Below are 18,907 nucleotides of genomic sequence, written 5' to 3' on the forward strand. Positions count from 1 at the left end.
CCCTCTGCCAGATCCATGTGCGAACCCCACAACCTGAGCCGCCACACTGCCTCGGCAGAAGCGGGACCCGAGCCTCGAGGTACGTGAGCAGAGGCGTACTTCCTTGAACGGTAGCAGCTCACAATGCTCACATTTCGGCCCCTCAAGAGCTGACTAAGCTTGCTGCACTGCAAACAAGCAACACACAGTACATGTGTATCCCCACCTGTTATATAATGTGGGCAGGGATGAACACACAGCTGTGCGCTCACCATTATTTTTTTATTTTTTTTCACAGCATCTTGTTTCCTTGTAAGGGAACAGATATTTTGAATTATAATAACATTTTGTAATATTACTGTTTTTGACTGTATTTTTGATCAAATAAATGCAGTCTTTTCAAAAAAACAAAAATCTTACTGAGACCTGTAGTTCATTCACATAATTTTGCAATGCTGTTAGCAAATGTATTTTGGAACTACGATTTTGGGAATCACCTAATCTTTGAACTATTTGGCTAACGACTTAACTTGTGACCATAGTTGTGCTGCAGTTATTGATTTAATAACTTAAAGCACTTAATAAACATTCTTCATTCATCCAGACCAATAGGTGTCAGGATAACATCGAAGATCATTAGGAAAAAGTAGAATTAGTACAAAAACATACTATAGGGACCATTTACACTTTGTTGTATAGACTGATAGTTAGTGCATTGTGAGGTCCACACCATACCATGTTGACAAACTATATGTTTCAACACTCGTGCATGTGCGGTGTGTTTCTACGCAGCAATAAATGCTGCCTAATTAACCACATAGATCAAATGCCCTCTCCGTGGACTCGGGTTTACGGGCACTTCCTCAGGAACATATGCCACGCTGAGTTCATTTCCCTGCTCCACTGCACAAGAGCTGCAAGATGCTTCACTTGCTGCGTGGATCTGACAAAATCCCTACACTCCACGTACAGCACATTAAAACATCAGCATGTAAATGCACAAAGATACACAAACACACATGCTCCCTGACATGAGAGTTTTAGACTGTAGTTGATCGTAATTGGCTCTGGAAAGACAGAACCAATCAAGCCCAGTGGGAGAAGGACTCAGGACACATTCTGTAGTAAAGGGTGTGTGTGTGTGTGTGTGTGTGTGTGTGTGTGTGTGTGTGTGTGTGTGTGTTACAGGTTATTTATGGCTTAAATGAGATGAGGGTGAGGCAGACTGTGATTAATTAGTCTTGTAATAAAATTAGATTAATGCTTTTAATTTGAGTAATTAGGCCTGTGTGCATACTGTTGAGAATGTTGTCTGGGCGTTGCCTCTGAAGACTGATAAGATAGTCGGCCATGTTGATTATTTTATTTTTGAGGCATAATCACACAAAGCTGGCTTCTACAACATCTGGTTTGAAGGGTTATATTTTTATGTTGATATATCTATCTTTTTTGTAACACTTTACAATAATGTTACATTTGTTTATGCATTAGGTATCATGAACTAATAATGAACAATACTGAGTTAATGTGTTCATAGGGATGGTCAGCCATACATTTTTTCATAATCATGACATTTTACAATAATATTACATTTGTTCAGTAATAGATAATGTACATCCAGTTGTTGTCGCAAAATAAACCCCGACAGTGCAATTAGGACCCCAACGCGAGAAAAAATATATAGCTCCTAACTAGCAGCTTTTAGCCTAGACGAATGAATAAATTCAAACAAGAAGGATATGTAAAGGATAATGTACAGTCGTATCACTTATTGCATAGCTTTTCACAACATAAGTAATGAGGGGGACATAACATATTGATATGAGAAGAAACTGTTTTAAAATCGTACCTTTTATTATTTTATAATCCATTATAGTGTACAATTCGTTGATTAGGGAAGAAGGAGGTGGGAACCGGCAAACGTTCAACGTAACTTAAATCACCAAATAAACAAACAATTAAATATTTGTAGTGGATGCACTGCTTTTGAACACTTTTCCTGTGGAATGCTGTGTTTTAATGTTTTAACTACAGCAAGGATTGCTTGGCGCATGATAATTCCGCTTTAAATTGTGTTATAAATAGCAGAACTATTTTGCGCGAATAATGATCAATGATGCGCACTTACCCCGTTTAAGCAGATGGCTTAGCAACATAGACAGTATAATGACAGACACTGAAGGACTCGCTCGGTGATCAAATAGTCCATTGGCCGGTTTCTCCAATGACAGTAGGCTGTAGAACCTCTGCTGCACACACTTGGTGTCATGCACAGACAGACAGTAGCCTAATGATAACCATTTTCGGGGTCTTCCCAATATTATGAAAAATACTATTGTATTTGAAGGATATAATTTCAAGGAAACCATAAGATATGCACGTTTCATTTTTTAAAATGTCTTATCAGTGACACGCTTAGTCAGACAATTATTTACACTGCAAAAAAATGTAAAAAAACAAAAAAAAAACAATCTGTTTCCATTAAAAATAAACCATCCTAAAATATATGTTTACCTTATAGGCAAAATTGCATAAATTTGATTTGCTTAAAGCAATTAAAAATTCCACATTCACCTATCAATGTCATTCACCTATCATTTCCATCTGATTTTAGGGATAACTTATGGATAGGGTTAGGGTTAGGTTCAGGGGTAAGGAAATGGTTAGCAATAGATTTTCTTTCTTGGCAAAATCACGGTGACCGCAGTGTGTTACACCAAATTCTACACCAAATATAATTTGATATGACACTGGCCTCAAATAACTGGATATGCGGTCATTATACATCATTGCAATACATTGTGACTGACCAATCAGAATAAAATATTTGAGAGAGCCATGTAAAATAACATAATTTAATGTATAAAGTATCATGAACTAACAATGAGCAATACAATGTTAATGTTAATTACATACTAAAACATTTTTTTTACAGTTAATAGTTTACAATAGTTTAATTTAAAATTAACATCAACTTAGACTACTTCTAAATTTAATAACTAATGAAATCATAAAATTTTACACTAAATTAAACACCTTTTAACCTTGACTTTTTTCAATTGCTAAATAAAATTTATGATTTTTTTTTTAGGTGTGTGTAAATTCTACACACACACAAGTTTTTATTTAAGTAGACATAACATAATAGTATTTCTTAAAGACAAACATGTAGGAGCCCATTTTTCCTTTTACATGAAAAAAAGAAGGAAATATCAGAGAGGTAGATCCTCAAGACTCTACATTGCAAGTGAGCAACAAATCTTGAAAATCCAAACTAATTCCAAAGCACCGATCCGACTGCTTATACCTCGGTCACCATGATTTTGCAGAGTAAGACGTTCCTAAATTCAACATTCAAAATCAAAATCAGAGGGAAATAATAGGTGAATAACACTGATGTAGAAGCACATAAGCACATAATGGCTGTAAGCCTGAACTTGACATAAACTGTAAACTTGTCCCTCAAATCTGATTGGTTGATTGGAATGTTGTTCCAGGATCAACAAAGATATTAATCCAGGAACATGTTGCACATGGTGAAATTTTTCATAATTTTTCATAATTTGTTAATCGCAGCTATAATGGTAATTGTAACTTGTAAATACTGATGTATATTAATGTTTTAATGTATATTAATAGTAATGTATGTGTTGTTTTTGCAGATTATCCATGACCGGATACGGACACACATGACCAGGAGCAGGATGATGTGGAATTCTTTGCCTGGAGGACTCTACGCACTTCCTGAGTTCTCCAGCGACCTCACCCTCTTCCCCTTCTACTACTCGACACTCGGTGAGCGTGTGTGTGTGTGTGTGTGCATCTCCTCACCACCTCCAGCTCAATGCCGTAAAACTTTGTTGCAGTGAAAATGAAATCATAACTCAGATAGATGTTGGTTTCCCTCCAAGCAGTCTATCTCTCTGTGTGTGCGTGTGTGTGTGTGTGTGTGCGTGTGTGTGTGTGTGTGTGTGTGTGTGTATCTCATAGTGAATGGTGAAACATTTGTGTTCACCATATTCCTCCCTAAGCATGGCCTGTGTGTTTGCATGCTCGTGTAGGGGTTTGTGATGGATTTGTCCCTGGGCTTCACATGTCAGCAGTAAATCTGTATTGCAGAAGTGATAGATGGTCTATACTCTTCTGTCACAGGTGTTGTTAGTCTCACTTTCCATAATTTTGATGACAGGGCAGTTTAGACTCCCTGTCTGAGGCCATAACTTGAGAGAACTTCACTGTGCCGTGATATACGGTGTGATTCGCTCTGCCTGGGCAACACTATAAATCCGGCTACCTGCAATACATGCTGTTTATTAGGTAATGAGATATCATCCAACATGGCCAGTGGATTGCACCGATGGTTTGATATGTCCCTGTCTTCCTTGAAAATGTTTTAGATGTTGAGGCTTGCATACACAATGACACAATTCTTGATTCCTTTGTTCACAGCTCTGCAAATTAGGGGCCAAGCACCAAAGGTGCGGAGGCACCTATTGTATCTGTTCCCGTTCTTATTATTATTCTTCCGCCATGGGAGTCTATGGCAGCCCATAGAACCGATTGCGGGAAAGTTGTTTTGGTTTGACATTCTGATAGAGGACAGTCCCAACATTAAATACACCAATTTTGGTGTTTCTAAGTCATTCCCTCTAGTGTCACCACCTGTCCAAAGTTTCACTTTTATTTTGCTAATAACTTTTGAACCGTAAGGCCAATCAACAAAATTCTTTTTTCCTCTGATTCCTGAGCTCATGCCGATTCGACTGCACTCTATGACTTCATTTTCCGTAATAAAAATATGGCCGCCATTTTGAATCATTCGAAAAAGCTACTTTTTCGAACAAGTCCTAGACGGTTTGTCCGATTTGCACGAAAATTGAACCAGATCATCTTCAGGCAGTGCTGACAAAAAGTTATGGAATTCAAATTGATTCGTCAAACCGTTTTCAATAAACGCACAAACAAATTTTACGTAGCGCTTGCGAAAACAGTCGTAGGGCTGTATCTCCGCAAGGCTTTATCGGATTCAGACCAATCTTGGTACATGTCATCACAAGCATGACCTGAGGCAACATGCTGCGTTTCGGCGCAGCACCATACTGGTCCGGAGATATGAAAAATGGCTATTTTTGCTTATAACTTCTGAACAGTTTGTCCAAAATTCATAAAATTGGTCTCGTTAGATTCAGGGTAACATGCCGATTCGAATGATATCCAATTGGCCATATCGGCCATTTTGACTGTCGGCCATTTTGAATTTTGTGCTAAAATGCTGTATTTTAAGAATGCATGAACGAATTGTTACGAAACTTGGTATGGGTCATCAGCACGATGTCCTGAAGGAGCGTGAGAAGTTTCGAAACAGCGCCACCTAGTGGTGAATTTTTTTTTTTCAAATGCTTATAACTTTGGGTGTGATCGAATTATTTTCACGAAACTCATGTCATTCGACTCCTGAATCGTTGCTGAGTCCAACGATACCAAACATGCTAGGTTTCGCCTTACGGTTTGTGTAGCGTTGTGATTTAGCACTTAAAAAACATTAGGCGATATCTTTGAAACCGTTTGTCCGATCGAGACGAAACCACCGTCAGAAGTTTGAAATCATAGCTTGTTAATTATATGCTAATGCCTTAATGCGAAAATATTGATAGTAAGGGGTAGTACAATTCAATCAAAGTCATGTGTCAGTCATTTTTTACGTGTTTTTCCATATAAATGTCTATAACTCTGAAGTGAATTGAGATATTTTCACCAAAATTGACACACATATGTATGGGCTCACTCTGAGGACACATAAAAAAAAATTGTGGGACTGAGCCTCTTGGTGGCGCTATAATAGAACAAAACATGAAATTCCCATTGACTTCAATACAGTTTTGTGAAATAAAATGCTATACTAAACAAATGCATTGGTGTAATATTACGAAACTCAGAATGTGCCTTCAGCACCATCCCCTGAAGGTACTCAAAATATTTCGAAACAGCGCCACCTAGTGGTCAAAAGTTATAACAAAATTTCCAAAAAGGCTAATAACTTTTGAATAAATCTGGCTATTGAAATGCCACTGGTCTTAATAGATTCCTTGGGTCAAGCTGAGAACATAGATACCACGTTTTCCTTATTTGGCCGAACTTCCTGTCCGCCATCTTGATTTAAAAGTTATGGATTTCGTGTCGATAGACGAAACCGTTTTCGTATAGCGCAGCAGCAAAGTTGAGGCATGATGCTAATAGCACTATTCAGGCTTTATCTCTGCAATGCCTTGACATATTAACACCAAACTTTATATGTGTCATTGTCACTTCACTCTGACCAAACACATCAGTTTTGTAACTGCGCCACCTATTGGTCGAAAGTGATAATCCATTAAATCATATTTTTAATTATTGTTTCTATGATTTTTCAGCCATTTCGCCTAAAAAACTCTTTAAATGTCTTTAATTGCTCATTGTTGCAGTTGGTCTGACACTTTCAGCCATGTCTTGTCGTCTTATTCTGCTTGGCCCCGGTAATTGCTGCTTGCAGCTATATTTGGACATTGTTTTTGATATTAAGTTGTGCCTTTTTTAACCACCATTTTTCAACCACTTACCAATCGTTTGTTGGATTACTGGAGTCCATGCTTTGTCTGCTACTACTAACCTACTTACCTGCCTGCTGCCTGCCTTGCTCTGCTTACCTGCCCTGTTTACCTATCTGCTGGAATCCCATCTCATCCACCTCAAAAAAGGTACAATTTAAGTTTATCTGTGTGGGATAGCTTGTCAAAGAAGCTAAGCAATACGTCCCAGCTAAGAGTGGTCCGCCATTACAATAAGTAAAGAACTTTGCAACCGTTTATGCTGCTTCACAATCGAATTGTTTGGAACCCATGGAAGCATTTGTTTGACTGTTATTGAAGCGTAAGAGTTTTTTTTTTTTTTTTTGATACTTTGGAGTTGACGAAGTTTTGGATCTTTTGAGAATTTACCTTTTCAAGTTCACTATTGGAGTGCATTATCGTTTGTTACTGGATTTGCTACTGGAGCGGACCATGATTTTTGTTCATGCATATATAAGCTTAAATGAAGCCAGATGAGAATGAACTGAGTTGAAGATAACTGTGCTGTGTTTAATTTTTTGAAAAGGAAAAAGAAAATACATTTTTTTTTGTTGTTGTTGTTCTCAAAAAAGCTAAAATATGGCTGATGACAAACTTAAAGAGCTTTGCGCAACGCGCAGAGGAAAACTTGGCGTGTGTACACGTAGAATTAATGAATTAAAGGAATTATTAAAAGGTGGAGATACTGAAGCCGTTGACACAGGCATTGAACAGCTCCATGTGGCATTGGACGAATTTAAAGATGTGCATCAATTTGTGCAAGTGCTGTATGAGGAAGAGGAAAAGAAAAATGACAATGATGATTGGTACCAACCAAAGATGCAAACCTTTGAAACATTTTTGAATGAGGTAGAAATGTGGAAGAGTGCTCAAAGCTATGAACCCCAAACTGTGGTGTCTCCTCTGGACAGTATATCCATTGTGGCAGCACTTGCCAGTAAAGTATAACCTTCACGTTCTGGTGCCAGTGTTGCCTCAAAATCTTCGTCAGTGTCTTCCGCACGTTTAAAAGCTGAAGCTGAAAAGGCAGCTCTATTGCAACGTACTAAAGGACTGAAGAAAAAACATGCCTTGGAAATGGAAAGAATTAAAGTGCAAAATGCAATGGAAAGAGTTGAACTTGAAACAGAGTTGGCTGCAGCTAATGCAAAAGTGCGAGTGTTACAGTGCATTGATGCTGAAACTATGAACTCTAAACTCATATCGACAGAAGTTTCAGAATTGCCAGGAGATGGCATGAATGCGTATCTGGAGAGCAATTATGACAGAATCAAGGAACATGTTCATCCAGAACCCTCACCAGTGGAATATGCCAGAATCTCTACTGTTCCCAAAACACCATTGCAAAAGGTTTTAACACAGGATACAAGACCGCGGAGGTCACAAAGGCCTGTTCAGACCTTACAATTGAATCTGACCAGTCAAGCAGCTGCAGGTACTTCCTTTCCACATGCGCCTTTAAGCTCAGATACCAGCAACCTGGGTGCTGTTGCTGATCTTATTGCACAGCAACAGAAAATGACTTTACTTCCAACTAGGCACCTACCCATGTTTAACGGTGAACCTCTGAACTTCAGACCATTTATGCAGGCATTCGAACACTGTATTGAGAAAAACACCAGCAATAGCCAAGACAGACTGTATTACCTTGAACAATACACCTCTGGCCAACCTAAGGAGCTGGTCAGAAGTTGCCTTCATATGGATGCAGATACAGGGGTATGCAGAGGCAAAACGGCTATTGGAACGTCATTTTGGAGATGAATTTATAATTACTAATGCTTATATGGATAAAGCCTTAAATTGGAATAATATCCCATCAGACAATGGAGAAGCTCTGTACAGTTATGTTCTTTTCCTCCGTGGATGCTGTAATGTAATGCGTACATTAAGGTACATGGATGAGCAAAAAATGGAGATCACATGCTTTTGACATCAGGGAACGAACAGGAGCATAAGCCACGTTTGCCGATCTTGTCCTCTTCCTGGAAAGGCAGGCCAGGATTCTATAACCAGGATTCTATAACTAGGATTCAGGCCAGGATTCTATAACCAGGATTCGTAACCTCCAAGACGGCTCCTCAAACAGAAGGTCACCAAAAACAGCCGCTAACAGTAGCAAGCCAATGAGTTCCATGCAGAAGAGCAGAGGGAGCAGTTTCGCCACAACGGTAGCAGTTGTGCCAAAGAACAACACAGAGAGCACAATGCAAGTATCCAATGTGCCCAAAAACAGTTCATCAAAACTCTGTCCTGCCTATAATGGTGAGCATGAGATTGTGTCATGTCAAGAGCTGATGAAGAAGTCTCACAACGCACGAGTTGAGCTGCTAAAGACTAAAGGTGTCTGATTTGGTTGTCTTGCTAAAGGACACATGAGTTTGAATTGCAAAAATAGACAAACCTGTTCAATTTGTTCACAATTACATCCCACTATCTTGCATATACCTTAAAATGTAACGAAAGAGCAGAGTAATGCAGGTCCTTCAGACAAAAAAGCAGTGAGCAGTGGGTTAGTTTCACTGAAAACAGAGGCACTTGATTGTAGTGATAAAAATTGTACACTTGCAATAATACCAGTTCAAGTCAAAATGAGTAATTCAAATCATGTAGTTCAGATATACGCTTTCCTTGACCCAGGGAGTTCCGCAACATTTTGCACAGAACAACTTAGGAGGAACTTGAATGCTAATGGGAGACATCAACAAATACTTCTGCGCACTATGGGGTAAAAGAAATCTGTTAACAGCCTGGTAGTCAAGGGCCTGGAAGTGTGTAGCCTGGAAGGAAAGGAATTCATAAAATTACCTGAAGTTTACACTCAGCAGGAAATTCCAGTAAACGGAACATATCCCCAGACGAGAAGATATTCGAAAATGGCCTTATCTTCAAGATGTTGATATTCCCAACATTAATGCTGGGATTGACCTTCTGATTGGGATTAATGCACCCAAATTGATGGAACCTTGGAGAATTATCAATAGCCAGGGTAATGGTCCCTTTGCTGTTAAAACACTGCTAGGTTGGGTGGTGAATGGACTTCTCCACACTGAGGATGCACGCATCAACAAGCAAGGTCAGAAAAATGTTCATGCACATTGGATTTCTGTTGATAACCTGAGTGAACTTTTGATTCAGCAATACAACCATGATTTCCCAGAAAAGAGTTTTGAGGAAAAGAAACAAATGTCGGTGGAAGACTACAAATTCATGCAGATAATGGACAGCTCTGTTGAAATAGTGGCTGGACATTATCAATTGCCTTTGCCATTCAAGAAGGATAATCCTATGATGCCAAACAACCGTCACATGGCAGAGCAACGAGCATTGTCTTTAAAAAGATAGTTTCAAAGGAATAGTGACTTTCATAATGAGTATAGGGCATTTATGGAAATGGTCCTATCATGCGGACATGCTGAACTTTTACCCCAAGACCAGTTGATGCAGGAAAATGGAAAAGTGTGGTATATTCCACACCATGGTGTGTTTCACCCAAAGAAGGGGAGCTTGCGTGTGGTATTTGACTGCTCTGCAGCTTATCAGGGTGCCTCACTGAACACTGAACTTATTCAAGGTCCCAATCTTACAAACAGCTTAATTGGGGTCTTAGTCCGTTTTCGTCTTGACAACATCGCTATCATGGCTGATGTGGAGAAAATGTACTATCAAGTAAAGGTCCCATCTCATCATGTGAATTTCTTGCGCTTCATTTGGTGGCCAAATGGGGACGTTAGTCAGCCACTGAAAGAGTACAGGATGATCGTACATCTTTTTGGCGCAACATCATCAGCTATCTGTGCAAGTTATGCTTAAAAGAGGACAGCTGAGGATAACAAGGGGTGCTTCTCAGCTGATGCAACTAGCACAGTCAAGAACAACTTCTATGTGGATGATTTGTTGAAGGCGGTGGACACAGAGGGCCATGCCATTAGACTTTGTAAAGAGCTGAAATTACTCTGTGCAACTGGAGGCTTTAAGTTGACCAAATGGATTAGTAACAACAGAGGGCCAAGGACATAAAGAATCTTGACCTTGACATAGAAGATTTGCCAGTTGAAAGAGCTCTCGATTTGCAATGGTGTGTTAAGGAAGACACTTTCACATTCCAGGTGACCATAAAGGAGCGTCCATGCACCAGACGTGGGATTCTGTCCATGGTCAGTTCTATATATGACCCACTTGGATTCCTTGCACCTCTCACCTTTCTGGCAAAACACATCTTGCAAGAGTTATGCAAGCAGAACATTGGATGGGATGAAGAATTGCCAGAGGTCCACGCTCAAGCCTGGAAGCAATGGTGGCAAGATCTTTCAAGAGTGAGGGAGTTCAAGGTCAACCGATGTCTTGTACCAAACAACTTTGGAGATGTCAAAACAGCACAGATGCACCACTTCTGTGATGCGAGTGACCTTGGGTATGGAACAGTTACTTATATTAGGCTGACTAGCAGCAACAAGGTCTACGTCACCTTTATAATGGGAAAGGCCCGAGTTGCACCCTTAAAACTGATGACCACACCACGAATGGAGCTCACTGCTGCAGTTTTGGCCGTATGAATGGACAAGATGCTATCTGAGGAGTTGCATATGGAATTGGAAAGGTCTCTGTTTTGGAAAGATAGCATGACTGTTCTAAGGTACATCCGGAATGAAAGCAGAAGATTCCTAACCTTTGTGGCAAACCGTGTTAATGTCATCAGAAGTGCGTCAGATGTCTCCCAATGGAAGTATATAGGCACAAAACTCAATCCCGCTGATTATGCCTCCCGGGGACTACAGTACATGTCATCACATTCTTGAAAAGAACAACATGGATCAGTGGCCCAGACTTTCTGAAGGAACCATCTCATTGCTGGCCAGAGCTTCCATCTGAGCCCATTCTCTCTCAAGATGACCCTGAATTAAGAAAAGGAGTTGTCACTGTCAATGTTGCTGTGAAGGAAAACTGTGACGCCACTACTTACCTCATGAATTATTTCTCAACTTGGATGAGGCTCAAGAAAGCTGTGGCATGGTTCCTGAGGTTCAAGTCTGTTCTGTTGAAATTATTTAAGAATGGCAAGAAAGATCTAAACAGACATATCATGACCACAAGAAAAGGAAAACATGAAAAGACAGGTCCATATGTTCTATCAATCAGTGATCTAGAGGATGCTGAGGTCGCAATCTTACAGTTTTGCCAAAGGCAGGGATTCCCACAAGAAATAGCCTGTTTGCAGAAAGGCATGCAAAATGTAAACAGAAACAGCTCCATCTACAGGTTAGATCCTCTTCTGGCCAATGGCATCTTAAGGGTTGGTGGGTGTCTGAGTAAAATGGCAATGCCCACTGAGCATAAACACCCTGCTATTTTCCCTAAGGACCATCACGTCTCCAAACTCTAACTTCAGCACATCCATCAAGAAGTTGGACACAGTGGAAGAAATTTCATGCTCTCCAAACTCAGACAAAAATATTGGATTCCTTTCGCCAACACTCTGGCCAGAAAGGTAGTTTATGAATGCACCAGGTGCAGAAGAGTCAAGTTGAGTGCAGGTGAACAGAAAATGGCAGAGTTGCCAGTTGACAGGTTGACCCCTGACCTTCCGCCCTTCATGCATGTAGGGGTTGATTATTTTGGGCCATTAGAGGTAAAACGAGGCCACAGCATTGTAAAACGGTACGGCGTGATTTTCACATGTCTTACCAGCCGTGCTATACACTTGGAGGTTGCACATTCACTTGATACTGGCTCTTGCATTCATGCATTCAGACGTTTCATTGCCAGAAGAGGACCAGTGTCTGAGTTGCGGTCAGATAATGGAACAAACTTTGTTGCAACTGAAAAGGAACTAAAAGAGTCCTTGAAATCTTGGAACATGCAACAAATTGAAAAAAGTCTGCTCCAAAAGGGAGTGAAATGGACATTTAAACCCTCCCCATGGTGCCCATTATGGAGGGATATGGGAGAGGTTGATTCGCATGATCAAAACGACGTTACAGTCAGTCACCAGCCAGCAGTATCTGGATGATGAAGGCCTTCAGACAGTAATGTGTGAGGTTGAGGCCATTCTCAATAGCCGTCCACTCACGACTGTTTCTGATAACCCAAATGACTTGGAGCCGTTAACGCCTAATCATATACTGCAGCTTAAGGTGTAGCCTGTTCTACCTCCAGGTTTGTTCGTAAATCTTTACACCAGACATCGTTGGAGACAGATCCAGTACATTGCCGACTTATTTTGGAAATGCTGGGCCCGAGAGTACCTCCCTATTCTACAAACACGGCAAAAATGGTCTCGTGTCATACGCAACTTCTGTCCAGGAGATGTCGTGCTAGTAGCCGATAGCACGGCGCCAAGAGGATCATGGATGCTGGCTAGAGTCACTGAAGCCTTCCCTGACTCCAAAGGCTTGGTCCGCAGTGTACGGCTTCAAACCAAAACAAGCCAGCTTGAAAGACCTATCAGTAAGATCTGCTTGCTAGTAGAAGGCCAGCAATCTAAAGCTGAGTGAGACCTGAATGAACTTGCGCACGTGCACACACTGTCATACAGATGCATACACTGAATCTTTGCACTCATTTATTCTTGTGAATAATGCATAATGAGTTTAAGGGAATAATATATGGCTCCATGGAAAATTACATTTAGTTAGTTATAGCTTGCTTCCTGCAATAGCTATAAGGGAGCTATGTAGGAGCCATTTTGAGTTTAGGTTAATCTAAATTGTTGTGCTATTGGAGCACTGGCAGTGGTGGACGAAGTACACATACCATGTACTTGAGTTAAAGTAAAGATACTCAAGGTAAAATATTACTCAAGTAAAAGTAGAAGTGCTGCCTTTAAACATTCACTTGAGTAAAAGTACAAAAGTATTTGCTTTCAAATGTACTTAAGTATCCAAGTACTATGATATTTTTTATGGCTATAATGTCCTATTATAATTTTTGTCACAAGACTCTTGCTTAACTCAGTCTACGTGAAGACTCTAATGTCACTCTTGGCACATCAATCTAATAATAAAATGACATTAATTAGTCTATATATATATTTTATTATATATTTTTTTTTAATTGAATTGAATTGAATACATTTTTTGTGTGATTCATTTTGGAGGGAAGGGGACTGTTCGCATAAGGTATAATACATTTACAGTATTTACTGTATATATTTTTCACGAGCGTCTATGGTCATAATTATAAACATCATAATGTTATGATACATTCACATAAACCTGCACAATGCCATTGATATACACACACACACACATATATATATATTCTACGTTATCGGAGCAGCCAATTTCCCTCCAAAATTAAACACCAAAACGTATTAATGCAGTGTTTCTGCTGCTCCCCAGAAAAAAAAAATGCTAGCAAGTCATTTTAGTGTCAACGTAATAAGCAATGTTCATTATGCATCAATATTTACTGATAATTGCTGCAATAATAGCTGCTGCTCTCTGCCCCGCTTAAAATCATTGGCAACGCGATTTGTTTGGAACTATTGAGAGCTACACGAATCATGTGACCGCGCGGCGGCGAGATCACAGTAGGCTTGTTCAACTTGAACCGGCGCTGCACACTGCACAGACCAATCGGTGAATGACATTAAAATACCACGAGAGCGATTAGAGAGTAGACGGCTCTGTATGCTTTTCAATCGCTCTCGCGATTTCATTTCTTTGATGTCATAAACTGATCGGTCTGTGCAGCGCCGGTTCAAGTCGAACAAGTACAAGCCTAGTGTTTCGCAACCTCTTATATACTGTCTATGGTCGCAACCCTCATATTTAACGGCTCTGGTTCGCGCTTAGTAGATACCGCCAAGGCAAGTTCAAAACAAAGCGTGCGCGCTGTACTGTGATTGGTGGCTCATTTGACCAGTTAAGTTTTTATCCACTCATAAATAAAAAGGAACGACTGATTTTGAAAATGTAGTAGAGTAAAAAGTAAGATATTTGACTTTGAAATGTAGTGGAGTTAAAGTAAAAGTCTTCCCAAATTTAAATACTTCAGTAAAGTACAGATACGCAAAAAAGCTACTTAAGTACAGTAACGAATTACATTTACTTCGTTACTGTCCACCACTGAGCACTGGTATATTTTGTTAGATTTAGGGTCCTTTATTTTGTAGGGACTTTTGGTTTGACAGTCGGTGAGAATGTTTGAAGATAAAGATGGCCGCCTCTCACCTTTCTAAAACAAAAAGAACAAGGAAGCTGTTGGAACGTATTAAGCATACAGTTTTTTACATCGCTATTGAATCGCTATAGAATCGATACTGAATTACTTGAATCACTATTGAACACTATTTGGACATTATTTTTGATATTAAGTTGTGCCTTTTTTAACCACCATTTTTCAACCACTTAACAGTCGTTTGTTGGATTACTGGAGTCCATGCTTTGTCTGCTACTACTAACCTACTTACCTGCCTGCTGCCTGCCTTGCTCTGCTTACCTGCCCTGTTTACCTATCTGCTGGAATCCCGTCTCATCCACCTCAAATAGCTTGTCAAAGAAGCTAAGCAATACGTCCCAGCTAAGAGTGGTCCACCATTACACTACTTTTTCGAACTCCTCCTAGACCGTTTGTCCGATTTTCACCAAAATCGAATCGTATCATCTCCAGACCGTGCCGACTAAAAGTTATGGATTTCGTGTCGATAGACAAAACCGTTTTCGTATAGCGCAGCAGAAAAGTTGAGGCATGATGCCAAAAGGACTATTCAGGCTTTATCTCTGCAATGCCTTGACATACTGACACCAAACTTTGTATGTGTCATTGTCACTTCACTCTGACCACATCACATCAGTTTTGTAACTGCTCCACCTATTGGTTGAAAGTGATAATCAATTAAATCATATTTTTAATTACTGTTTATATGATTTTTCAGCCATTTTGCCTAAAATCCTCTTTAAATGTCTTTAATTGCTCATTGTTGCAGTTGGTCTGACACTTTCAGCAATGTTAGCATGTCTTTTCGTCTTATTCTGCTTGGCCCCGGTAATTGCTGCTTGCAGCTATATTTATTATTATTATTATTTTATAATTTCCTGCCACATCAGGGTGGTTGTTCTGAAGCCAGTGAATGGTCAATTAAAACATGAGCTTGGAAAGTCTGTAAATGTACTGTTCCCTCTCGAGGGAACTCGCGCTGCATCATATGATGACACTTTCGGGAATGCCTTCAGCGTGACAGTGTCAGCTAGTCCAATTCTGATTTGCGCTGCATCGCCCCGTTACATGTGATGGCGTAACACGTAACGCTATTTGGTGTTTGTTTGTCCCCTAGGCCATACAAAACTTAGCTCTATTAGTGAATAAAATGACAAGTGAGCTGCAGCAGTTTAAGAAGTGTGTTCCTCCCTTCCCACATTACATCACAGGTGGGAATACACACGACTTTTGTGTAAGCTGCCTGGGTGCAGAGCACGCACAATCAGCTCTCTAGGGGGCTGACTGAGCACAATGTGAACGGCTTCCTTTGAAAACGCTTCACTCCCACCTGGCTTTGTTTGATGAAAGCGGACAGGTTTGTGCTCCCCGCCGTTCATTTGGCTTCACTCGTGGGGATCGCAGATGGAGCTAGTGGAGGAGTTTGAGATGGCTTCAGCCCTTTCTCAGCTATCAACCGCTAGCTCCAGTGCTCAGACTCGGGATACAGAAGCTCGCTCTGCGGCTTCTAGTTGGAGTGCTTGATGTTGGACGTACTCAGCATCAACGCGGCAGATTTGGGTGACATCAACATCCTAGCTGGTGGGTAAGGCGTATATGGTGGTAGGTCAGGCGGGCACTTGCTTACATACAATGGGCATCTTGCAAGCATACCAGGCCGACCTGCTGAGGGACCTGGACGAGGGCCAAGGTATGGGGCCCGATGCCATTAAAGAACTGCATCGGGCCACCGATTTATCTCTCTGTGGGGTTCTACAACTGGTACTACAGCTGGTACTCCAAAGGAGGACTCCCGGATTCTCAACTTTCTAGATCGGCCATTCCCAAACTGTGGTCCGCGGACCACTAGTGGTCCTTGAGGGTACTGCAGGTGGTCCGTGGAAAGGCAAAATAAAATATTAAATAATGTTTTTTTACCTTAATTTTACCAGGAAATTCCCATAAAAAAATAAAAAGTAAAAAGAATATGTAGGCCTATATTGATATAAAATTTAAATTAAATTGTCAAGTTATTGTGTGATTACTAAAATAGGCTAGTGGCGCTCGGCCGTGACGTTCAAGTTCAGTGCCGTTAGAACCACAACATGGATCAGTGGATAGCAACAGGTTCTCTGAAGAGAAAAGGGCAGAGGCAAATATGTTCTCATTATCACATCACACGCATAGCCTTTATAGGCGGTTTATATGAAACAAAATGTTTATAAATTGAATGAATAAGGCCTGTTATTATTTTCATTTCCAGTTAGTTTCTTGATCTCGCGTTCTGAATAGCCAGGTGAAAATGTCTTGTTGAATCTTGTTGACACATAACAGTAAAATACTTAATGTTAAGGTCTGAATGGAACCCATTTAGGCTACCCATGAGCATTAATACATACATGCAGGAAGAAGTACTTTAAACCAGCCTTTATTAATTATTATTGCAGAGATGGGGTTTGGGGCTAGGCCTGTTTCTGGGGATTCACTTTTTATTTTGCCTACCTTTTGTTTTCTGCATTCTCCTTACCATTGTCTCCTGTTCTTCCCTCAGACTCGTCCCCCAGAAACAGTTCCACGGACCCAGCCCCAAACCCAATCTCTTAAAAATGAATAAAGGCTGGTTTCTAAAGTACTTCTTCCTGCCTCTATGTATTAATGCTCATGGGTAGCCTAAATGGGTCCCATTCAAACCTTAACATTAAGTATTTTACTGTTATATGTCAAGAAGATTCAACAAGACATTTTCACCTGGCTAGACCCAATGTTTAGACCTGGTGTGTTATTTATGCAAATTAGCACATACGTAATTAGATTATGCACCGTTTGTCCATGTTAACAAACAATTTAAAAAAACTTGTAATACATTTTTTTGTTTGTCTTGATGTACGTAATCCACTCAGTAATTTTCATGGTGATATCTAAAGGTTAAAATGTTTACCCTATTCACATAAGAAAAAGAATGAATAGGCGTATGAATAGGCTATATTTGGGTCTTTTTCGAAACTTTCCCCTAATGGGATTCTTCGGGGCTTGTATTTCCTTACTCAGGACATATTGAGGATACAAAATCAGTTGAGTTTGCTTCTGTTGCAATTTGTTCATGGTTGACCCCCATTTTGGCTTAAAATGACTGGACTATTTATGGTGCCGAAGGCGTCAGTTGAACCCAGTTAACTGCCCCATGGCCCCGTGCTGGAGTTCCTTCAAGACTGCAGGTTTTTCCTCCATCCACACTTAGAGTGTACGTAGTGGCCATAGCTTCCTTCCACGTGCCATTAGGTGGTGGATGGCCCATTTCCTTCGTGGTACCCTGAGGGTGAGACCTACGGCTCAGGTTAGAGTCCCAACATGAAATCTAGCTGTGGTTTTAGAAGGGTTGTCACTGGCACCTTTATAAGGTTCTATTAGTCTCGTTAGTCTCATTGGTTCATTTTGTTCCACGTCATGTTTAGGTGCATGAAAATGTCGATGTCCCTGCAATAACAGATCAGCGTGCATCTATAAATTATTAATTCAAGAATGTTGTGCAAGTTTACTGCAACAATGGAGCCACGAACTTCACATACTTATGAAAATCCAGTGTTTATTGATCATGGTAAGCGTTTATTGTCACAGTTGTAGACAAGATTGTGTTCTTCTTCCACAAGGAATTTTGGCGTCATGGCATTTGTTTCCAGGTGGACCGTTAAAGAGCACAACACACACGTCTCGCGGACACCCTGTAGAATTCAACCAATCAGATGTCGACTTCGAAACTGCTGAAGTGTTTCCAGATATGTGTGCCATATGCATCAGACGTTCAGCCAACGGTTCGTGGGCGTGACGTCTGAGGCTGAGAATACGGTTCTTAGCCTGGACCTGCCAGCCTCTCCAGGGTTCAAAGTGCTCATGTCCTGAGTTGTGCCTGAGCAGCTTCACACTAGGACAGGCATTTGTCAGAATGGCGAAGTGGCTATTTCATTCCCCAAAGTGTTGTTATACGACGCAGCACAAGTTCCCTCAAAAAGGGAATGTCTCAGGGAATTTCTCCATCAACAAGATGCTGCATCCCTTTGCCATAATTCCTGCATGACTGGGCCATTGCCCAAAGTGTCATCATACAACGCAGCGTCTCGTTACCTTCTCAGGGAACCATGGTTACATGCGTAACAACACATACATGGTTTCAACACTATTGTATTTAA

At 40.5% G+C, this 18,907-nt stretch overlaps 1 protein-coding gene across 1 annotated transcript in view; it reads left to right on the plus strand.

Annotated features, from left to right (window-relative positions):
- LOC311068185 (exostosin-1) overlaps window positions 1-18,907 on the plus strand; it is a 345,962-nt gene that overhangs the window by 282,824 nt on the left and 44,231 nt on the right. The window contains exon 6 of the mRNA XM_084090477.1: window positions 3,642-3,774. Coding sequence (XP_083946603.1) covers window positions 3,642-3,774 — 133 coding nt within the window. The remainder of the gene's footprint in view (window positions 1-3,641; window positions 3,775-18,907) is intronic.

This window comes from Abramis brama (assembly GCF_963993115.1).
Source record: "Abramis brama genome assembly, chromosome: 18".
In the NCBI taxonomy this organism is placed as follows: domain Eukaryota; kingdom Metazoa; phylum Chordata; class Actinopteri; order Cypriniformes; family Leuciscidae; genus Abramis; species Abramis brama.